The 24,800-nt window shown below is 42.3% G+C and overlaps 2 protein-coding genes across 6 annotated transcripts in view; one reads left to right on the top strand and one right to left on the bottom strand.

The window, feature by feature from the left end:
* The window catches only part of LOC110522241 (gap junction epsilon-1 protein), a 44,674-nt gene that overhangs the window by 8,880 nt on the left and 10,994 nt on the right, over positions 1-24,800 (bottom strand). For 2 of the 5 annotated variants that reach the window (XM_036975803.1, XM_021600466.2), the window contains exon 1: positions 6,915-7,086. The exons of 1 other annotated variant lie outside the window; for it this stretch is intronic. The gene's annotated coding sequence lies outside the window, so the exon portion shown is untranslated. Of the gene's footprint in view, positions 1-6,914; positions 7,087-9,761; positions 9,787-24,800 lie in introns of those variants that run through there. 2 more of the 5 variants (XM_036975804.1, XM_036975805.1) reach the window with 2 other exon arrangements.
* Positions 9,859-21,209, top strand: LOC110522240 (neuromedin-B receptor). The gene is made up of 3 exons (XM_021600465.2): positions 9,859-10,768; positions 15,699-16,044; positions 20,356-21,209. The coding sequence occupies exons 1-3, from the start codon at positions 10,368-10,370 to the stop codon at positions 20,737-20,739; spliced, it is 1,131 nt and encodes a 376-aa protein (XP_021456140.1). The 5' UTR covers positions 9,859-10,367; the 3' UTR covers positions 20,740-21,209.

Below are 24,800 nucleotides of genomic sequence, written 5' to 3'. Positions count from 1 at the left end.
TCGTTTTGGCCCTCTAATGAAAACCGAACCCAATTGCAAGCCCTAGCAGAGTTAGTCAAACAACTGAGCAGTGAAATAGGAAATTAAGTTGCCGCTAGTCTAGCAGGGGCTGGTCCAAGCACTCCCCCTCCCCAACCAATAGTAGAAATACCTGATTGGTCAAAGGTCAACCTAATTCTGAAGTCAGACGTCAGAGTACCACCCCACTTCCGGGGCGATAGCACAGACCAGTGCATAGTGACTGAATGGCAAGAACTTATGCAAGCTTACTTGAAAAAGAAGGGATGCAGTATATCAGAACAGGGGCAAGAGATACAAGACAGACTGATGGGGCGGGCTAAAGACAGTCAGAATTGGGCTCCGTGGAAACCCTCAGAGACCCTGAAGCCATATACCAAGCAGCACTTTGGAGAAGCAATCTCATCCACAATTCCATTGGGATACTTCTATGAAACTTTACCAAGACAGACAGAGAGCTGCTTGGATTATTGGGTTAGACTGAACAAAGCAATTGACCTTGCCAATGAGTGCTTGCAAAGACAGGGAAAATGAGTGGATGATCCAGGTCATGAGGTGACCATGATGTTTGTTAAGCACTGCCCTGATCCAGCACTATATGCCGCTTAGGTGCATGCCTATTGAAAATTGGACCGTTGGAGTTTTGCAGGCAATGATTGACAGCAAATCACAGAGGCAAACAGTCAGCCAGACACAGGGTGCAAATTAGTGCCAGGGTAGAAGTTGTGATGACCCCCGACGCTTGGTGTATGACTCAACAACAAGCAGTCGGTCATAATAATTCAGCCACACCCACTAACAGTGATCAGGTTCCATTGAACAAAGTGTTTTCTCTCCTGGAAAAGCTCCTGTCAACCCAGGAACAGAATCAAAGGAGACCTTCGGCCAGAACGCCACAAACTAATACAGCTGCTGGTCCCTGTAGAATTTGTAAGGCCTCAGACCATTCAACTCAGTCACACTGCTTTAAGGAGGGTTTACACTTCAAGTGTCACAGGACAGGCCACAGAGGCTTTGAATGTCCAGCAAGAAAACAAGTTGAAGAGGCAACTGCCGAGGCTCCTCCTGGGCCCGCTTTAAACTAACATGCACGTGTGGGCGAACATGTTACACCCCCACAGAACACCACAGATATAAGGACTGGAAACACAATGAAAACTGAGGCGATTTATCTGAAAATAGAGAGTATTGACAGTCTTTTCTATGTTCCAGTAATGGTGCAAGAAATTGTAGAACTTTAAGCTCTTAGATAGTGGGTCTATGACCTGCAAGTTGAGTGAGTCAGCTGAAGACACACTTCTGAGATGTAATGTGATAAAACCAGAGTCTAGAAAGCCAACTCAAGAAGTTATTGTAGGCTGTGGGGGCAACCAGGCACAGGATAAGTATGAATGTGACTTGAACATTGATCTTTCTGTTTTAGTTGGACCTGGACAGACAGACGACATGACAGTTGGATCGAACGCCATAAAACACATAATGCAACAGGTTAAGAAAACAAAGTGGTATTGGGACAGCCTCTCCAAACCTGCCAAATGGACTTTTACTCAGCATGCTAGCCAACGTGAACCGCTGGCACGGTGACAAAATACCAGACAAAGTGGGAACTGTAATGCTCAAGCAGAGTGTGACTCTCATGCCTCAACATGAACATTTGGTCTGGGGAAAACTGAAAGAAAAGGTGCCGCTATCAGTTGGTAGTACTGTAGTCACAGAGGCCACTACAGCACGATCTGCACCAAGAAATGTCCTAGTAGGACACACTGTATGTCCTTTGAGAGGTGACAAGTGGGTCCCCATGAAAGTGATCAACATGTTGGACCACCCTATTGTTCTCCGCCATAACACCAAGTTGGCTGATGTGCACCCATGCCTGGCCCTAGAAGACCTTGAGCTCTATGCCAGCCCAGTAAGGTCTAGTCTGCTCTTTAGAATGTCACCCAAGCTGGGGAAAAATGTTCAGTTAGTGGAAAAAGGGCAAAGAAGGAGTATCTACAAAAGTTGGAAGAGTTGGGCTTAAAAGAAGTTGACAGAGTCCTGTGAAGTGTCTGACATGTGGAAAGGAAAACTAGTGGACCTTATTGCTCAGTATGAAGGCATCTTCTCCAGGGAACGACTTGACTGTGGAGAAGCGAAGAACGTCATCCACCTTATCCGACTCAAAGATGAAAAGCCTTTCAGGCTGCCGTACAGGAGGGTCTCTTCATCCAACTACCAGAAACTGAGGCAGACGTTGGAGGAAATGGAGGAGCGGGGCATCATCCGAAAGTCCAATAGTGAGTGGGCCTCCCCTTGTCCTGGTTTGGAAGCTGTCGGGAGAGTTGAGAATTTGCACTGATTTCAGACGGTTGAACCAGAGGACAGAGAAAGATGCATACCCATTGCCCCATCAAGCCGATGCTCTCCCTGCTTTGGGAGGGAACTGCTTCTTCAGTATTATGGATTTGACTTTGGGATTCTACAACTTTACCATACATGAAGATGACCACAAGTACACAGCATGCACAACACCCACAGGTTTATTTGAGTATAACAGAATGGCTCAGGGTTTATGTAACAGCCCAGCAACATTCGCCAGAATGATGACCTCGATCTTCGGTGACCAGAACTACTTGTCCCTCCTGTGCTACTTGGATGATCTCCTGGTTTTCGGGAAGAGTGAGCAAAAAGCCCTGGACCGTCTTGAAATGGTGTTCTCCCACCTTAAGGAACACAACCTGAAGCTAGTGCAAAAAAAAATGTTACCTCAGAAAATCTGTCAAGTTTTTAGGCCATATAATCACAGCAATCATGTCTGCAATCAATGACATCACTGCAGCTGACCTGATGGAAAATTATGGGAAAACACCTTCACCCACCAAGGTCAAGTCATTTCTTGGTATGGCAAACTATTATTCCCACTTCATTGTGAGTTTCTCAGGTTTAGCCAAACCACTGTTTCATCTGATTGCAGGACAGAAAAGTAAGCGGAAAGGAGAAAAAGGAAAACCTCATGGCGGGGCCCTAAAACGTCTGAAACCTGAAGACTGGACTACTGAATGTGAGGAGGCGCAGGAGAAGCTAAAGGTTGCAGTCTCCCAAACAGCTGTGCTGGCTCACCCAGACTTTAGCAGACCGTTTCTCCTATCAACAGATGCATCAATGGATGGCTTAGGTGCAGTACTTAGCCAGACATTTGAGGGTGAGAGTAGAACCAGACCAGTAGCCTTTGCAAGCAAGACTCTGTCGAGGTCCCAGTCCCATTACCCAGCACATAGATTAGCGTTCATTGCTCTTATGTGGGCTGTGTGTGATAAGTTCACCCATTAACTGAAAGGGAATAGATTCACAGTCCTAACAGATAACAACCCCCTGACTTATATAATGACGAAACCAAAGCTAGACACCTGAGCAACGGTGGGTCTCTAAACTGGCCCCCTTCGACTTTGACTTGAAGTACATCCCCAGGCCCCAGAATGTCCCAGCAGACCTGCTTAGTCGACAGCCGTTCGTTGGAGCTAGGAAGGCGAGTGAGTTCCCAGAGTATGTGACTTCAGAGTCCATCCAGGACGCATTCAAACTGTCAGTCAATATCCAAGGTGGTGAGATCCTGGCTCAAGTCTCTTCTGAAGGAGTGAAAGCAGTTTTGGAATCCTGTCTGGAGTGGGATGCGAGTGTGCAACTTCCAATTAACCCAGTATTCTGCCAGCATCCTTCAGCATGAAGGGGGAGCGGCTACTCTTCCAGTCCTTTCTTCTGATGTGATACGGAGAAAACAGAAGGCAGATCAGGTGCTGGCCCGAGTGGCATACTTTGTTGAGAGGAGGAGGAGACCTTCGCGGAGAGATAGTGTTGAGAATGCTGAAGCATTGGGATCAACTCGAAATCAAGGACGAGATACTCCACCGAAGACCTAAGGACAGAGTTGTCAAGAAGAGGTACCAGCTGGTGGTGTCAGACTCCCTTAAAACCATCGTTCTGTGGGGAACCCATGACGAAGCCGGCCACCAAGGCCAGACTAGAACACTCCATTTGGTACGTCAAAGGTTCTTCTGGACTGGAATGGAAGGGGAAGTGAAGAAGTATGTCTCCTACTGTAAGCGCTGTGTGGTTGGACGGTTGGACAGACAATGGAGCCAGAGGCTAGGGCACCTTTGGAATCTATACAGACTAGCACAGCATTAGAACTGGTGTGCATAGACTTCTGGTCAGCAGAAGGAAGGGATGGAGAGAGCGTTGATGTACTCATCATCACAGACCATTTTTACGAAGCTGGCACATGCGTTTCCTTACCCGAACCAGACAGCAAAGGTGGTTGCCCAGCAGTTATGGAACCACTTCTTCTGTGTCTATGGGTTTCCCCAGCGGATACACTCTGACAAAGGAGCAAACATTGAGAACACTTAAATCGCAGAATTGCTACAAGTGTCTGGATTCAAAAAGATCCATACCACTCCATATCATCCTATGGGCAGCGGTCTGACGGAAAGATTCAACCGCACACTCAGTAACATGGTCCGATTGTTGCCAGCGAGAGCAAAAGAAAGATGGCCCCAGATGCTACAGACACTCACCTTCTCGTACAACTGTACCACACACGAAACGTCAGGGTTCGCACCGTTCTTCCTGATGTTCGGATGAATTCCACGGCTGCCAGTGGACATCATGTTTGGAAGTACCTTGAATAACAAAGACGTGTTGACTCATGATGAGTATGTTGACTCGTTCCAAAAGGACCTGCGAGAGGCTGTCAGGATCGCTCAGGCCAACACCACTGAAGCTCAGAAAATGCAAGCAAGGCAGTATAACAAAAGCGTGAAAGGCACTGCCCTGGATATTGGAGACCGAGTTCTCTTGACAAACTCAAAGGGAAGAGGGAAAGGTAAACTTGCTGACTTCAACGGTCTATGTGATCACTTGGAAAGACCCGTCTGTGCACATCTAGAGTTGAAGATCCTACTACCAAGAAGAGTAAGGTAGTTCATCGACACTTCATACTGCCAGTGAACTTCCTGCCGGTGGGACAGACAGACGAGATGTCCACAGTAGCCTCTACTGCTTCAGAAGGGGACATAAACACAGACAGCGGTGACGAAAGTCCGGTATTCGATGTGGATGAGGATCCAGAGGATCGAAGGACTGCTGACTGGATTCTCGAGGGCCAGAACCCTGAGGGGCCCACGGAAGCTGAAGCTCAAAAATCTTTGGGACTGGAAGATGGAGTAAACATGAGAGAGGCTGATCCTCAAAGCCCAGTGATGGACCTGATCTCCGGACAAGCAGCTAACTCAAGCACAGGAAGCTCCTTCAACTCTCTAGAGACAGCAGGAGCGGTAGAGATACTCTTAATGATCAGCTATGAAAAGCCAACTGACATTTACTCCTGAGGTGCTGACTTGTTGCACCCTCAACAAGTACTGTGATTAATATTATTTGACCAAGCTGGTCATTTATGAACATTTGAACATCTTGTCCATGTTCTGTTATAATCTCCACCCGGCACAGCCAAAAGAGGACTGGCCACCCCTCATAGCATAGTTCCCCTCTAGGTTTCTTCCTATGTTTTGGCCTTTCTAGGGAGTTATTCCTAGCCACCGTGCTTCTACACCTGCATTGCTTGCTGTTTGGGGTTTTAGGCTGGTTTTCTGTACAGCACTTTGAGATATCAGCTGATGTAAGTCGGGCTATATAATTAAATTGGATTTGATCCTTCTGAAGATGACATAAGTAGAAAAGCAACGTCAGTGAGCAGTCTAGATGGCGTCAGCAGTAGAAGTTCATCAGTCAGCGGCTCTGGATGCATAACATGCTGACCAGACCGGACATGTTGCGTGCACGAGCGTCACAAAATACATTTAGAAATCCATGTGTTTCAATTATTGCACCCACACTGCTCGCGCGCACCAACGAGCGTCTGCGTTACCAAGGGCTAAAATAGAAGTCATTCCTATTTCTGACGCAGATTGCGCTGAAAGTCCTGCCTCTCCCATCTCCTCATTGGTTTATAGAAGCAGGTACCCACCCACGTGCCATCTCCTCATTGATTATACCCACGTGGGTGATTAAAAGACAAACTGTTTTGCCGGTAGTCGTGGTAATACTATGAAAGTTTAGATGCGATCACCATATAAGTTCAACGATGAAAAAGCCTGGAAGAAGGAGAGATGACTAGAAACGATTCAGTTGGCCGTTTTATGTGTGGATTAATTTGTCGGAGTAGAGGACCTTGTGCAGTTCAGGTAAAATAACAACTCAATGTTGATATCCCAGGACAAATTAGCTAGCAACAGCAAGCTAGCTAAATAGGACAAATTAGCTAGCAAGTGCAAGCTAACTAGCTAAATTGCCATACATGTTTAATGCTTTTCGACCTGTCCCCAAATTAATGTAATTGGTTCATTGGTTTGTTTTGATATTTTAACCTGCGTGTCTTGATCGTGTATGGTGTAGGGGGACAAAATACATGTGCGCAGGATGGCACAAGCGTGCAGCCGGTTTGGGTTCCGTGTAAGATCTACTAAGAAGATAATGAGGAACCAGAGAGAGGTAGAGCGCAGAAACAGCCAGGTCTGAGTTCACTGGTACAGTCCTGAGACCCAGTGAAGGCACCTTGAGAACTCGAACTGGAAGAGTTGTGAAGCCTGTCAGAAGACTTTTAGAGTCAATGAGTCAAGTGATTGCTGACCCAGACAAAAGAGAGCATCTAGCTGTCCTGATTCAAGCCCTATCAACTTTTGTTGAAGTGACAATACCCCATTGAAACAGAGGCCAGAGGATAGATTAAGGAAATGAGAAATACTTTATTAGGGGGTCATAGGTTGTATGTATATGGGCATATTTCTACCTGGCAAAGTCTCTTTGCTGTCCTTCTGGACGACTCTTGGTCAAGGTTACCCATGTGGAGGAAGAATTCGTACCTTATGTCTTAAGCTTTGCTGAAATTAAGAGGGGGTGTGTGTAGCAGAGTTAAAAAAGTTATTCCATCAAACTTCAAATTATTAGAATAGTACACGACGCAGAACAGAACAACCAGGTTGAAGGTCAGTGGCCCAAGCCTGTGAACAGGAATATTCCAAGTTCAGACAGAAAGGGGGAGTCAGATCGCTATGATCGCCAGGAACTTTACTTTTGGTGTCTATTTTTAATTGTTGTGCTACTGTTGCTGCCTGTTGATGTTAGGTAGGCAGCTACAGTAGCTGAATGATGTTAACATCTTCGGGTTGTGTTTCATTAAATGTATTTTATTTAATCTGGGTGCTTGCGTCACCTTCTAACACCCTGCTACTACCCGTAGCTCCCGTTCTCAGTCCGAGAAAACACAGAGAGAAAGGTATGTGTTGCAGATTACTCCTTTGTAGAAGTCCATAAAGTGAAATACATAAACCACACCAAGGTTAATGCTGTATACATTGTTATAAGGGAGTGTGAGACTATTGAAACATGTAACTTTCAGAGTTTTATTGTTGTCATTAATACAGTTTACAGAGTGCTAAAAGTGCTGCTGTTGCTAGCTAGCATTTCTTTTTGTGATGCAGACGGTTAGCTGAGCTGCCGACTGGTGCTGGCGTTGCATTATGCGAGATGTAGTTTTGGCCCTCTAATGAAAACCGAACCCAATTGCAAGCCCTAGCAGAGTTAGTCAAACAACTTGGCCCTCTATGGTCTGAACGGGATAGAGGTGATTTCACGTTGTAACTTGTTTTTGTACATGAGTTGTTGGTATTTTGGTACTATCAACACTGAAAGCACCTAGCAATGTATTGGGGATGTGAGACAGGATATGTATTTTACCTTTCTTCATGCTCCTGTATAGAACAACTTGTCAGATGGTGCATTGGAGACTGATGTGTTCCTGTCCTGTCTTTTCGCAATACTATTGCAGGTATGGTTCTATTGTGTAATAATTAAGATTATACATTCGTTGTATTAAGGACTGGTTATTATTTTATACATTATGGCTTTATGTATGAATGTGATTTGTGTGAGTCTGAGAAAACAGAGAGAAAGAACAACTTGTCATATGGTGCATTGGAGACTGATGTGTTCTGGTCCTGTCTTTTCACAATACTATTGCAGATCAACATAAAAGCCAAAAAGATAGTCGTGGTGTCGCTCTTCAATTCTTGGTTTTCCTGTGGTACATATAAAACCCGCTACACTTACATTTGAGAACAAAACCTATGACAAAAAAAAATACAAAAATACTTTCATCCATGCAAAACATTGGTTGCCATGGAAAAAATAACGGTTGCTATGCAGGCTTGCTAACGTTCTCACTAAGAGTGTGTTCGTAAATTCACTCTGGAGTGCCAGAGTGCGCTCTGGGCGTTGGTAATTTCAGAGCTTGTCAGATTCTGAATTTACTCATGGACAGCGTTTCACTCTAGGAGCGCACACTGGACACTCTGGCCAAGGAGGTTGATCCAAGCGTTCTGACCTCACAATGGCAGTCAAGCACCCAAGCTAACTGGCTAACTTTGTCTAGCTTTCTAGCTACTTCCAGACACAATGAGAGAACACCTCACTCTGACCATTTTACTAGCCCTAGCAGAGGTGGTTAGGCTGTTTTCATGCTATCCATAGAATTGGTGACTAACTGCTGCTAGCAACAGTATAATTAGGCTTCTTTGCCGACGTTTACTGACACCAGCCATATTCAACCGGTGTTGAGCGTTCATAAATCCATAAATTATTCTGCGCTCTGGCACAGAGAGTGCTCTATCATCAGGGGGTAGATAGCCAGAGTGAATTTACGAACGCACCTTTAGTTAGCCAACTGAAGCCACAAACTCTACAGCTGGAAGGGCAGCAAACGCTCAATTTATCTGTTTTCATAGTTTTTCTATTGACATTTAATTGGATATAGCTTTCCATTATAATAATATTGTTTCATGATATCGCTTGGATCAGAAAAGTTGATGTTTCGTCCATGCACAGCATTCTCTGTATAGGGGCGAGATGGCATTTCAAAAGTTAAACTTTGTTTCCGAGGTCAGACAGGCAGACACGAAGGTTTTACAAACCATCACTGTTGGAAATAAAATGCTAACCTAGAAGCAAGAGGAAATAATGTGTTAAATGTGTTATTGTTTTAAATTGGTCTTGTGTCAGAGAGAATGTTGGCTGCATGTGTTTGTCCATTAGCAGGGCTTTGGAATACAAAGTGTGCATTCTTAGCCCAGGGCTAAAGCTTAGCCCAGGGTCAACAAATGCCTGTGTGAACACAGGATAAGCTCGGCCAGGGCCAGTCTTAACTTGAGGCTAAGATAGCGCGTGGCTAAGAACAACGCCGCGTGAAAAGGCCTTCTGTGTGTTCTGTGGTAGGATTGGATAGGACCGCAATCACCGCAGCTGTAGCCACTGTGAGCATTTGTCGAAATCAAAACCCAACCCTAAAGTAGGCCTAAGTCACGATAAAACTCTGTTTTGGACGAGACTGACTTTGCGACCAAATGATCCTATTTACACTTTGTAGACAATTTTGACACTAGAATAAATGTTTGACTAATATCGATGCCACATAGGCCGTTTTTATACCCAATAAGATGTGTATTACGTTTTCAGTTGCGCTTTGATAGATGTGACCAACTCTCTTAACTAATTTATAAGATTATTTATATTGTTCCTAACATCAGTCATGTCCAGATGTATTAACATTAAGAAGCCATACCTTCAATGGCTTTCTTTTATGGCTTTCTTTTAACTCCCGTATGGGGAATAAGCAAGCGAAACGTTCGTTTATGTTCTGATTTAGGCTACTTCACCCCTCGAATTACCTCTGTGAGTCTCTCCCCCTAACTTTACCACCCTCACTGCTTTCCGTATTTATGGCATTTCTATAACCCTTCACTTTCCCCAAAGAAGGACACCATACAGCTCTTACAGATGCGGCGGGCTGATAATGAAACACCTGCACAGGACAATGAGTGGGTTCAGTTTCGAAAAATGATTTATTGGATTTTCCTTAGACCCCCCCAAAAACTCATCCTAATTCACACATCTTTCCAAGCACAGCTTTCTCATCCTAAATGTGACAATTGTATTTGGTGCTAATACAGTAGCCTAGCATAGCCTATAGTTTATTCCGTTTATATTCGATAAACGTTCCACTATGAAACGGTATGTGAGTAGCATTGACAATGCAAAACTGGTGTGACTTCTTTTTCCGTCATCGTTGCTGTAGGCTACGCTATGCGTGTTGAAAAAGTGCCTCCTTTTGAGGCTTCAGTCATTGTGGCTTGAGTCGCGCAACACTGACATTTCAGCACTTTCTTGAAGGGCCAGCTACCGCGCCTCAGACTTGCTTTGGAAAACGGTCATCTTCAATGCCATTTTATCAAGGTGAATATTGAACAAATCCCTGAGAAGCAATGGATAATATTTTAGAGAACGTATCTTTTACTGGACATTCTGTATTTTACAACTTTACTGACGATTGGATACCTGCTGACAGAGAAACTATTGATTTTATTATAAGATGTGTCATACCGACTGTGTATATTCTGATCATAACGATTGGATTGTTGGGGAACATTACCTTGGTTAAGATTTTTATCACCAACAGTGCAATGAGGAGCGTCCCCAACATATTTATTTCGAGTTTGGCAGCTGGGGATCTTTTGCTTTTGGTCACTTGTGTTCCAGTGGATGCGTTCAGATACTTCTTTGAGGAGTGGATCTTCGGTGTTGTGGCTTGCAAACTAATTCCGGTCATTCAACTCACTTCAGTCGGAGTCTCGGTGTTCACTCTCACTGCACTAAGCGCGGACAGGTGAGATGAAGAGTAGGATAGTGTGAAATATCCTTAATGCCAATATTGTTATGTATACTGTACCTAATTTACGTCATTGTAAATGTTATGGCAATTGCATGCTAACGTGATAGAACAATTAACATACAGTGACTTCGGGAATGTATTCAGACTAGAGGTCGACAGATTGATTTTTCAACTCCGATACTGATACGATTATTGGAGGCTTTTGCAAAAAATCCGATACCGATTTAATCGGCTGATTTAAAAATATAAAAAAATATGTATTTGTAATGAAGACAATTACAACAATACTGAATTAACACTTATTTTAACTTAATATAATACATCAATAAAATCAATTTAGCCTCAAGTAGATAATGAAACATGTTCAATTTGGTTTAAATAATGCAAAAACAAAGTGTTGGAGAATAACGTAAAAGTGCAATATGTGCTATGTAAGAAAGCTAACGTTTTCAGTTCCTTGCTCAGAACATGAAAAACATATGAAAGCTGGTGGTTCCTTTTAACATGAGTCTTCAATATTCCCAGGTAAGAAGTTTTAGGTTGTAGTTATTATAGGACTATTTCCCTCTATACCATATGTATTTCATTAACCTTTGACTATTGAGTGTTCTTATAGGCACTTTAGTATTGCCAGTGTAACAGTATAGCTTCTGTCCCTCTCCTCGCTCCTCCCTGGGCTCGAACCAGCAACACAATGACAACAGCCACTACATCAAAGCGTTACCCATGCAGAGCAAGGGAAACAACCACCCCAAGGCTCAGAGCGAGTGAAGTTTGAAACTCTATTAGCGCGCGCTAACTAGCCAGCCATTTCACTTCGGTCACACCAGCCTCATCTCGGGAGTTGATAGGTTTGAAGTCATAAACTGCTAGTGCCTACCACCACTCAGTCAGATGCTTAGATACTTGTATGCTTGTATGCTCAGTCATATATGCAACACAGGACACACTAGATAATATCTAGTAATATCATCAACCATGTGTAGTTAACTAGTGATTATGATTGATTGTTTTTATTGTTTTTATGAGATAAGTTTAATACTAGCTAGCAACTTACCTTGGCTTACTGCATTTGCGTAACAGGCAGTCTCCTTGTGGAGTGCAACGAGAGAGAGGCAGGTCTGCATTGGACTAGTTAACTGTAAGGTTGCAAGATTGAATCCCCTGAGCTGACAAGGAGAACATCTGTCTTTCTGACCCTGAACGAGGCAGTTAACCCACCATTCCTAGGCCGTCATTGAAAATAAGAATGTGTTCTTAACTGACTTGCCTAGTTAAAGATTAAATAAAGGTGTAAAAAAACGGCGCCCAAAAATACAGATTTCCGATTGTTATGAAAACTTGAAATCTGCCCTAATTAATCGGCCATTCCGATTAATCGGTCGACCTCCAATTCAGACCCCTTTTCCCACATTTTGTTACATTACAGCCTTATTCTAAAATGGATCAAATATTTTTTCCCTCAGCAATCTACACACAGTACCCCATAATGACAAATCGAAAACAGTTTAGATATATTTGCAAATGTATACAAATAAATACCTTATTTACATATGTATTCTGACCTTTTGCTATTAGACTAGAAATTAAGCTCAGGTGCATCCTGTTTACATTAATCATCCTTGATATGTTTCTACAACAATTCAATTGATTGAACATGATTTGGAAAGGCATACACCAGTCTATATAAATAAGGTCCCACAGTTGATAGTGCATGTCAGAAAAAAATCAAGCCATGAGGTCGAAGGAATTGTCAGTAGAGCTCAGAGACAGGATTGTGTTGAAGCACATTTCTGCAGCATTTAAGGTCCCCAAAAACACAGTTGCCCCCATCATTCTTAAATGGAAGAAGTTTGGAACCACCAAGACTCTTCCTGGAGCTGGCCGCTTGGCCAAACTGAGCAATCGGGGGAGAAGGGCCTTGGTCAGGGAGGTGACCAAGAACCCGATGGTCACTCTGACAGAGCTCTAGAGTTCCTCTGCGGAGATGGGAAACCTTCCAGAAAGACAACCATCTCTGCAGCACTCCACCAATCAGGCCTTTATGGTAGAGTGGCCAGACGGAAGCCACTCCTCAGTAAAAGGCACATTGTAGCTCACTTGCAGTTTGCCAAAAGGCACCTAAATACTCTGACCATGAGAAACAATATTCTCTGGTCTGATGAAACCAAGATTGAACTCTTTGGCCTGAATACCAAGCGTCACATCTGGAAGAAACCTGGCACCATCCCTATGGTGAAGCATGGTGGTGGCAGCATCATGCTGTGGGGATGTTTTTCAGCGGCAGGGACTGGGAGACTAGTCAGGATCGAGGGAAAGATGAAAGGAGCAAAGTACAGTGAGATCCTTGAAGAAAACCTGCTCAGGACCTCAGACTGGGTCGAAGGTAGCTTCCAACAGGACAATGACTCTAAGAACACAGCCAAGACAATGCAGGAGTGGCTTCGGGACAAGTCTCAATGTCCTTGAGGTGCCCAGCTAGAGCCTGGACTTGAAACCAATCGAACATCTCTGGAGCGACCTGAAAATAGCTGTGTAGCAACGCTCCCCATCCAACCTGAAAGAGCTTGAGAGGATCTGCAGAGAAGAATGGGAGAAAAACCCCAAATACAGGTGTGCCAAGCTTGTAGCATCATACCCAAGAAGACTAAATGCTGTAATCACTGCCAAAGCTACTTCAACAAAGTACTGAGTAAAGGATCTGAATACTTATGCAAATTAGATGTTTCCGTTTTTTATTTAATAAATTAACAAACATTTCTAAACCTGTTTTTGCTTTGTCATTATGGGGTATTGTGTGTAGACTGATGAGGAAAAATATATTTTAGAAGGCTGTAACGTAAGAAAATGTGGAAAAAGTCAAGGGGTCTGAATAGTTTCCGAAGGCACTGTATGTAATTATTAATGATTAATCAATTGTTATGACTGATTATTTTTAATGACAAGTGTCTGATCCCTAAACTATATCCCCAAGTGTTATCATAATTGAATGCTGGGCAATTGTCACTGACAAATCTGTTCATTTTTTGATTGACAGACCAAGTGTATCCCCAGAATTATTTTAAAGGGATCAAATCGTGTACACCTGCTGGTTGTACTAACTTCAATAAGCCCAATTTGTGTTATATTGTTTTATTCAGGTGAGACACATGGTTAAATGCCCGTTTATCGTCCCTGGAAGGAGCAGCATGAATGCGGAGATTGGAATAGATTGATACATGAGACATTCAGGAGGCGTCACAGTCAGAAGTATCTGCGCAGAGCATCATTTATTGTCTGCGTGTGGATGGTTGAAAGGGCAATCATGCCCGCATCTTTGTTTGGGACCTTAATTTGACCCAGCCCCCACTTTCCTTTCTTCTCCTCCACATACCCTCAACAAGACCACTGGTGCTTGGAGACATTGACCTTCTCAAGTGACCATTCTATACCCCCACAAATAGCTTGTCTTCTGGTATTAAGAGCTCCTTCCTCAGCTAAAAGTTCACTGATGTCATAAATTCCTGGGCTGCCAAATATTGATTTAGTACATTTAAAAAAAATATTATTATCAAATTAAAGTCCATGTGATTTTCTGATAAAAAATAATACCCCATTGTGCAGGCCATGATAGGGGTCGGAAGATGGTGCAGGGCTATGTAATTAGCCTTTCTATGTCACTGACTGTAATCCAGAGCGATATCAGTTGGAGGAAATGTTTGGCTGTGTCACTCTTCACCGGAAATGACCATGACTGTTGGCCATCCCTGTCACTAGGAGCTATTAGGACAGCCATATGGTGAGATTACAGTCTAAAGCTGTTCTCTTTATGGTCTGCCTAGTCCATTTGAGCATCTAATGTGAGCAATGAAAATACACCATTTATATGCTTACTCTATGGGATGGCTTAAAATAATGTAATCTTGTTAGCACTCCTTTGGGTGCTTGCTCTCAAGCATAAAAACACAAAGAAGTGGGATTACAGCGGTTTACTACAATAAATGCATAAGCATTTTCTCTGATGCGATATCAAAGACTGTCAGTTTTTCTGCGCTTGTCTGTTCTTGCCTGAGGCAGCGTAGTCTTTGACTATGGCGGATTTCTACAGGGGCAGAGGGCAGCTGAGGCTGGTGTAACAGCACAGTCAAGGGCTTCCAATGGAGATTCTCCTCCAAACCAGACATTTAATCAGCAGAAATATAATTTAGAAAACTGTCAGAAGGTGAAAAATCTTCCATCATTGAAGCATAAAAAAAGCCTTCATGCCCTGTGGAGCACACTTCCTCTGTTGCACCCTCATTTAATATATTTCTTCCCGTTATATGACTTAGCAGGAATGGATTATTCTGTGCACATAGTACTGAGTGTTGATTTACACAGGAGATAAGTCCAAAGTCTAACCTTCAAATGAGTTGTATTGATCAGCTTGTAAACATTTTGGTTTCAACATTTAGATTCACTTTGGGAGCAGTGCAGGAACACATTGCTGTTTCAGTTGAATAATTAGAATTTCATTCAGTGTCAATTATTGTAATTAATGTGGGTTTGTTGTAGACAGGACAGTAATTAATTAGCTAGTGCAATCATAATGCACTTCATAGGTCTCCTACATGTTTACAATATCACCAACAATCTATGAAGCTACTATTCTGTGCCAATGGACTCAGAGATGCCATGTCTTTGTCAAAGCCTCTTAATTTTGCAAAGAGGAAGAAAGTTAATTAGATTGATTAACTATAATCACAATACCAAGTCGCTCTGGATATGAGCGTCTGCTAAATGATTAAAATATAAATGTAAATGATATTTCAATTTACACAAGGAAATTAGAGCAGTAAGGACAGCTGGACATTTAATTGCATGAAAAATACTGCTTTTAATGTCATTTCAAAGGATCAAGATGAAGGAGCACTAATATTTTTCTATGGTTTTGTTGTGTTTCCAGGTACAAAGCCATTGTGAATCCTATGGACATCCAGACATCCAGTGCCGTGTTCTGGACATGTCTGAAAGCTGTGTCCATCTGGGTGATCTCCGTCCTGCTGGCGGTGCCCGAGGCCATCTTCTCCCAGGTAGTACACATCCAGGACAAGAATGTGACCTTCACCGCCTGCGTGCCCTATCCCCTTTCCAACGACATGCATCCCAAGATCCACTCCATCCTCATATTCCTGGTGTACTTCCTGATTCCCCTGGGGATCATCTCTGTATACTACTTCCACATCGCCAGGACTCTAGTCAAGAGTGCTCACGACATGCCTGGAGAGATCAGTGAGCACACGAAGAGACAGGTAGGTAACAACAGCTGCAACATGTTGCTGCCTGTATCTCAAACATGTCACAAATTAGGTTTGGCTGTTGCAGTTGTGGTTATTTGGAATGCTGGACGGCATTTTAAGAACATCAGGTAATTTACTGGATGTCGTCGGCTGCTAGAGTGCATGTTGAGTTAGAGTGCACGTTTGAAGTCAAAGAAACTGAACTGCATCACACGTTTTCTCACTATTTTTAACATAACTCCGGAACCGTTGTTGCAGGTTTAAATGGAAGGCGGCTCTAGGTTTTAATGCATATATTTCCATATGTAGCCTAATACACCAAGTAAGTATAAAAAGTTTGTAAAGGGCAAGTACAGGACATTGTCAAGATGTATCACTGATTGTTGCATGGATGCTTGATCTTTACTGTCTACAGGGGTAAAAAAATGATAGGTCAGGGGAAGGGTGAGGTAAATTATAAATGTAAGCAATGATCTGGTCGACTACATTTAATTGAGGGTCCATTGACCAAAGCATAGTAAATCAGATGCTTCTTTGCCGTTAAGAACGTCGAATGAATCATCGAACAAATGGGCTTGAATCCAGATCAGGGCCCACCCAAAACCCAAACCCAGCTTCCAATCACTGACATCCTGACTCAGACCTAGACCTGAACCCAAGTCATAATATATTCAAGTAGCCTCAGGAGCTTGTTGACACTGACCAATGTGAGGTTGTCATCAACAATGAGCAATACATAGTAAACAACTAGTGATGAGTGGTGCTGGAAGGCCTCCATGTGTTGTCTTATTTACAGTCAGTAGGTCCTCCAGTTGAGGGAGCCCTAACTGTCCACTCATTTATAATGTTAGACAACAAGAGGGCTGGGTCTCAGCTATCTTTTAGAGTAGATACAGATTTATACTAGATTCACTGGGTGCGACACATAAAAATACAGAAGCCTGGAGGATGACCGAATCATTGCACTTAAGCTTCCACTGTCTCTGCCTCACAGTAATCCCAACTAATCAATGTTATTGTCTCTAGATTTGTTTTTGTTTTTTTGTATTTGAAATCAAATGAGTTAATAATCTGGGTGTACCTTTGGATTAGAAGGACAGCACAGACTATTGACGTGGTGCATTGTGGTTGTGTTCTATTAGACATGCCCTATGGGGATTGGGCTGCAAGAGGCGCAAGTTTCATTAAGAAGAAAACTCTGATAGCATCAGTCCCTATTGAAAAGCAGAAATGTATTTAACATTAATTATATGACAAGCTGCAGAAACCTGATGAGACAGGCTAGAGAGAGAGAGAGAGAGAGTGTGAAGACGAGAGAGAGAATATGCAGACTAAACATGATTCTGATAAGTGTTTAAGACATTACTAAATATTTCTTGAATCACTATCACATCTAACTCTAACAATTTTTTCAGAATGGCACAAATTCCCCAATATCAGGGTACTCATGTCAACATGTTTGCTTTCAGAGCATATTTGATCCCAAATGATAAGAGGGAGCGATACATCGGTGTCTCAGGCATCCATCGCTCATTGAATACATTAGTGTGACTTTATGAATAGTTATAGGAACAGTGGTCTTAACTGCTGTACAGTCAATTTTCAGTAAAGGCATTAGAAATAGGGCTTCTAGATATCATCTAATCTTTTTTTTTTTTTTGATTTACTCTGGAATAGAGATGGGTCCCTCCAATGGTATTTTAATTATTATATATTTTTTTTTTTTACATAAATTTACAATTTAATATGAACAATAATGCTGCCCAGGCAGACACTGCTAGTGAATATGATTTCAGACGTGATATGTATGAATGAAAAGATACAGTCCAACCATCTCCCTTTGCCAGGGGCTGTGTTATGCTGTTATGATAACTAACATTCAGTCTGAGAGGGCATGACATCTCCGTCTATTTCTCTGTTATTAAAATAGTTTCTACTGATCCAATGCTACAGCTGTTTTAGTAACCGCATCACCTACATTCTATTTCAATGAAGCCCTTTATCTACTTCCCAGAGTCAGATGAACTTGTGGATACCATTTCTACAGTATGTCTCTGCGTACAGTAAGTTAGAGGTAGTTTTGTGAGACAATGCTAACTAGCGTTAGCACAATGACTGGATGTCTATGGTCAGAAAAATGAAGCAGATGGCCAGTCATTGTGCTAACGCTTGTTAGCAATTGCGCTAACGCTAGTTAGCAACTTCTTTCAAACTGCACCCAGAGACATAATAATGGTAGCTCAGTTCATCTGGCTCTGGGGAAGCAGATAAAGGGCTTCATTGCCAAAATCCCTAAGTATCCCTTTAAAAACAATTGAAATGTTCACCACTTTCATCAATTTTGACAAAAATGTAGAGCTTATGAAATCTTAGTTTTACTCCTCTGCTTTTTAAATCTTTACTTCATGTAACATAACCATCTCATTTATAATTAATACCCCACACTTCTTGCAGAGATCAGCAAATACAACAATGAATAACTAACTGTGATGTGTTAATAACAATGCAGAAAATGTTCAGTTTACCTATGAAAGATTGTTGATACTGTGCCAAATCAAACAAAATGACTCAATTTGATATCCCTATCAATGGTTAGCTTTACTATCTTACCAGATATAACAGCTTGCTATTGACTTTTAATACTCTTCTGAATCATTTGAAGTCGACTTCAATACAAGATACTGTCATGAACAAAATAAAGTAAAATGATCATGCCGTATTCTTCTGTTGAAAAACCTAAAAGGATCTTGGGTAGAGTGCCAGGATCACTTGACTTGGTGGCTGCCAATGAATGGCGAGCTAAATCATGACATTACCCAGGCTATTAAACTTACACAGGGTTGATTTTCAGAGCGCCATCTCCTGCTCACCTCACTGATAGGTAGACTTGAAACTATTTTCAAACAATCTTAGCAGTACTCAGAAGCAATAGTCCTGCCATCAGTACTATTTGCCAGCCACTCTACTGTGGAATGAAGTATTGATTGGACTGGACCTTTTAGTTTCACATTTCCGCTTACGATGAAAGGTTCTCACAGTGAAGATAACTTTGACACTCCCTTATGCCGGGATACACTACACGAATTCGCCACGTTTTTGCCATCCCCGAAAATGTTCACGATCGGAGTAAAATTCCATGAATTTGGGCTAGGATCATTACATCGCGACTCACGTAGTTTGAGCGGGTGAAGGACTCACTGATGATGCCTGTCCCGTTCTCCAGACCCCTGTCGGATGCCCTGAAATATTTTTATTGTGCATCTTGCAATATGAGCAGTGCTAGGACGCCATTGGGTAAGGACTACTGCCAATAGCCAATGAGCACTCAGCATGTGATACCAAAACAATGATCGCAAAGAGAGAAGGAACAACAAACAACACGCACGGTGCAGACGGAGGTGATGAAAGTCAGATTGCTGGAGCTGTGGAGAGAACGCAGCTGCCTTTTCAGTATTTACCTACCTCTGTGTCCTACCATGACACAAACAACAAATATATTGAATAGCAAGTATCTAGCATGCTAACTATAGGCTATAACTTTAATAAAACATGGTATATTACTTCCAATTCCCTCTGTAGAAAGTCCATACCTTCCATATCTGCCCAACCATTTGCGAGTCCACATTCTGCGCCTTCCGTCTCTTTTGATGTATCTGCACATAATAATGGGCACTTGCGATGCTGGTGCTGGCACATGCAGAGAACAAATAGGCCTACACCTCTGCAGTGTAGGTAGCCTACAGTATGTCGGCTGATGTAGCCTCAAACAAATCGCAGAATATGAATACAAAACTGAAGCACATGTACAATCAAGATTTTAATTTGGTAACATTCAAAATCAAATTTGATTTGTCACATACACATGGTTAGCAGATGTTAATGCAAGTGTAGCTAAATGCTTGTGCTTCTAGTTCCGACCATGCAGTAATATCTAACAAGTAATCTAACCTCATTTGTTTCATGTAATAATTGTAAAATACTAAATCCTATGTACGGTGTGGGAAGGCCTTAGAGAGCTGACTGAAGGGCAATCTAAGTCGAGTACTGGTGGCTCTTGATTTTGTGTTTGTTCATACTTGTTTGGTGTCTCTGGTAGAGACTGTATTGAAACTAAAGGACAATAGCCATGCTACTTGTAGCCTGTGCAAAATACAGAAGAGTGATTTGGACAAATTGTATTTTGTAGGCCTTCTGTATTCCTTCTGGAAGGAGGCCTTCTGTATTTTGTACTCTGTAATCCTTCTGGAAGATTGACAAGGTTTTATGTTGAATATCATCATCCATTTTCAAACACTACATATTTATTTTCTTTCTTTTTCCAAGATGGAGACGAGAAAACGGCTGGCCAAAATTGTTCTGGTTTTTGTGGGCCTCTTCGCTCTTTGCTGGTTCCCCAACCATGTCTTGTACATGTACCGCTCCTTCAACTACCGTCAGATCGACTCCTCTCTGTCGCACCTCATCATCACCCTGCTGGCCCGGGTGCTAAGTTTCTCCAGCTCCTGTGTCAACCCGTTTGCCCTCTACCTGCTGAGCGAGAGTTTCCGAAGGCACTTCAACAGCTCACTGCACTGCAAGAGGAAGCCCCACCACGAACGCAACACTAGCTACCTGCAGCATACCTCAGCCATAAGAATGACCTCCATCAAGAAGACCACCCCTACTGTCATCAACGGACATGGCAACAGGCAGGAGGTCACTCTGTAGGTTTAGGATGTCACCTGATGACATGTAAGTGGTGGGAGTGGCACCAAAAAAAAGTTAGGTGCAAAGCTTTTACAAGGAGAACTATTATGAAAAGGTCATGCATGTGTGCTAAACAGAAAATGCTTTTTTGAAGCTATCTTGTCTATACATTCCCCACAATGCCACATATCACTGCTGATGAGATGATCACCCATGAACTTGTCAACAAATCTGTCTTGAGAGATTCCGGTATCCACAATGTTCCATTTTTCATGTTTTGTTGTGTCAATCTACATGTTTCACTTTACACAGTTTGCATAGATATATACTGTCTGCGAAGCAAACCCAAAGAGCAGGTAGTTGCTCCCACGACAGGAAATCTATGTCCCTGTGTTTTTATTTATTTATTTCATCTTTATTTAACCAGGTAGGCTAGTTGAGAACAAGTTCTCATTTGCAACTGCGACCTGGCCAAGACAAAGCAAAGCAGTTCGACACATACAAAAACATGGCGTTAGACATGGAATAAACAAACATACAATCAATAATACAGTAGGATAATCTATATACAGCATGTGCAAATGAGGTAGGATAAGAGAGGTAAGGCAATAAATAGGCCATGGTGGAAAAGTAATTACAATATAGCAATTAAACACTGGAATGGTAGGATGTGCAGAGGATGAATGTGCAAGTTGAGGTTCTGGGGTGCAAAGGAGCAAGATAAATAAATACAGTATGGGGATGAGGTAGATTGAATGGGCTATTTACAGATGAGCTATGTACAGGTGCAGTGATCTGTGAGCTGCTCTGACAGCTGGTGCTTAAAGCTAGTGAGGGAGGTAAGAGTCTCCAACTTCAGAGATTTTTGCAGTTCGTTCCAGTCATTGGCAGCAGAGAACTGGAAGGAAAGGCGGCCAAAGGAAGAATTGGCTTTGGGGGTGACCAGTGAGATATACCTTCTGGAGCGCGTGCTACGGGTTGGTGCTGCTATGGTGACCAGTGAGCTGAGATAAGGCGGGGTTTTACCTAGCAGAGACTTGTAGATGACCTGGAGCCAGTGGGTTTGGCAACGAGTATGAAGCGAGGGCCAGCCAACGAGAGCTTACAGGTCGCAATGGTGGGTAGTATATGGGGCTTTGGTGACAAAACGGATGGCACTGTGATAGATTACATCCGATTTGTTGAGTAGAGTGTTGGGGCTATTTTGTAAATGACATCTCCGAAGTCGAGGATCGGTAGGATGGTCAGTTTTACGAGGGTATGTTTGGCCGATTCTAGATTTAATTTTGGATTGGAGATGTTTAACCTTTCTGATCTCCCCATCCCGGATCCGGGTTCGTGAATACAGACTCAAACTCATTACCATAACGCAACGTTAACTATTCATGAAAATCGCAAATGAAATGAAATAAATATGCTAGCTCTCAAGCTTAGCCTTTTGTTAACAACACTGTCATCTCAGATTTTCAAAATATGCTTCTCAACCATTGCAAAACAAGCATTTGTGTAACAGTATTGATGGCTAACGTAGCATTTAGCATTAGCATTCAGCTGGCAACATTTACACAAAAAAACAGAAAAGCATTCAAAAAAATAATTTACCTTTGAAGAACTTCAGATGTTTTCAATGAGGAGACTCTCAGATAGCAAATGTTCAGTTTTTCCTGAAAGATTATTTGTTTAGGACAAATCGCTCCGTTTTCTGCGTCACGTTTAGCTATGAAAAAACCCCTGTATCCAGGATTGTGTAAATCTATCAGCAAGCTCATTAGCATAACACAACGTTAACTATTTATGAAAATCGCAAATGAAATGAAATAAATATGCCATCTCTCAAGCTTAGCCTTTTGTAAACAACACTGTCATCTCAGATTTTCAAAATATGCTTCTCAACCATAGGAAAACAATAATTTGTGTAAAAGTAGCTAGCTAGAGTTAGCATTTCGCGTTAGCATTTAGCGTTAGCATTAGCACGCAACATTAACAAAAACATAAAAGCCTTCAAATAAAATCATTTACCTTTGAAGAACTTCTGATGTTTTCAATGAGGATACTCTCAGTTAGATAGCAGATGCTCAGTTTTTCCAAAAAGATTCCTTGTGTATTAGAAATAGCTCCGTTTTATACATCACATTTGGCTACCAAAAAAAATCCATAAATTCAGTCCTCAAAACGCAAACTTTTTTCCAAATTAACTCCATAATATCGACTGAAAACATGGCAAACGTTGTTTAGAATCAATCATCAAGGTGTTTTTCACATATCTCTTCATTGATACATCGTTCTTGGACACATGCTTTCTCCCCTGAATCAAATGGTAAAGTAGAAGCAGCTGGCAATTGCGCACCGAATTCGACGCAGGACACCAGGCGGACACTTGGAAAATGTAGTCTCTTATGGTCAATCTTCCAATGATATGCCTACAAATACGTCACAATGCTGCTAAGACCTTGGGCGAACGACAGAAAGTGTAGGCTCATTCGTTGCGCAATCACAGCCATATAAGGAGAGAATGGAAAACAGAGCTTCAGAAATTCTGCTAATTCCTGGGTGATGCATCATCTTGGTTTCGCCTGTAGAATGAGTTCTGGGGCACTTACAGACAAAATCTTTGCAGATTCTGAAACTTCAGAGTGTTTTCTTTCCAAAACTGTCAAGAATATGCATAGTCGAGCATCTTTTCGTGACAAAATATCGCGCTTTTTATCCAAAAATGAAATAGCGCCCCTAGAGCTCTAACAGGTTAATGTGAGTCTGGAAGGAGAGTTTACAGTCTAACCAGACACCTAGGTATTTGTAGTTGTCCGCATATTTTAAGTCAGAACCGTCCAGAGTAGTGATGCTGGACGCTGGACGGGCGGGCAGGTGCGGGCAGCGATCGGTTGAAGAGCAGGCATTTAGTTTCACTTGCATTTAAGAGCAGTTGGAGGCCACGGAAGGAGAGTTGTATGGCATTGAAGCTCGTCTGGAGGTTAGTTAACACAGTGTCCAACGAAGGGCCAGAGGTATACAGGATGGTGTCGTCTGCGTAGAGGTGGATCAAAGAATCACCAGCAGCGAGAGCGACATCATTGATGTATACAGAGAAGAGTCGGCCCGAGAATTGAACCCTGTGGCACCCCCATAGAGACTGCCAGAGGTCCGGACAACAGGCCCTCCGATTTGACATACTGAACTCTATTGGAGAAGTAGTTGGTGATCAATGTGCTGCTTAGCTTCCTCTACTGTCCAACTAACCCATCCTGGGCTCAAACCAGTAATCCAGGTTTCTAACTGTTAATGGAAACCTGTTCACCACAATTGCTGGACAGTAAGAGGATAAATGCCATATGAATTTGTTTATTAGATCACTTTGATAATGCCATTTCCTGTGCTGTTTGAATGTTTATCTTCAGATGCTCAATGTGACACATGTTTGATGTTTTGTTGAGTAAAACATGTCCCAGTATATTGAACTGCAAATGCTGCAATATGATTGCTGTAAAAAAATAAAGAAATAATATATACAGTGTGTGTGTACAGATACAGTGCCTTGCGAAAGTATTCGGCCCCCTTGAACTTTGCGACCTTTTGCCACATTTCAGGCTTCAAACATAAAGATATAAAACTGTATTTTTTTGTGAAGAATCAACAACAAGTGGGACACAATCATGAAGTGGAACGACATTTATTGGATATTTCAAACTTTTTTAACAAATCAAAAACTGAAATTGGGCGTGCAAAATTATTCAGCCCCCTTAAGTTAATACTTTGTAGCGCCACCTTTTGCTGCGATTACAGCTGTAAGTTGCTTGGGGTATGTCTATCAGTTTTGCACATCGAGAGACTGAATTTTTTCCCATTCCTCCTTGCAAAACAGCTCGAGCTCAGTGAGGTTGGATGGAGAGCATTTGTGAACAGCAGTTTTCAGTTCTTTCCACAGATTCTCGATTGGATTCAGGTCTGGACTTTGACTTGGCCATTCTAACACCTGGATATGTTTATTTTTGTAGATTTTGCTTTATGTTTTGGATCATTGTCTTGTTGGAAGACAAATCTCCGTCCCAGTCTCAGGTCTTTTGCAGACTCCATCAGGTTTTCTT

This window comes from Oncorhynchus mykiss, chromosome 4 (genome assembly GCF_013265735.2).
Source record: "Oncorhynchus mykiss isolate Arlee chromosome 4, USDA_OmykA_1.1, whole genome shotgun sequence".
In the NCBI taxonomy this organism is placed as follows: Eukaryota; Metazoa; Chordata; class Actinopteri; order Salmoniformes; family Salmonidae; genus Oncorhynchus; species Oncorhynchus mykiss.
This window is presented reverse-complemented; position numbering and strand designations above follow the sequence as displayed.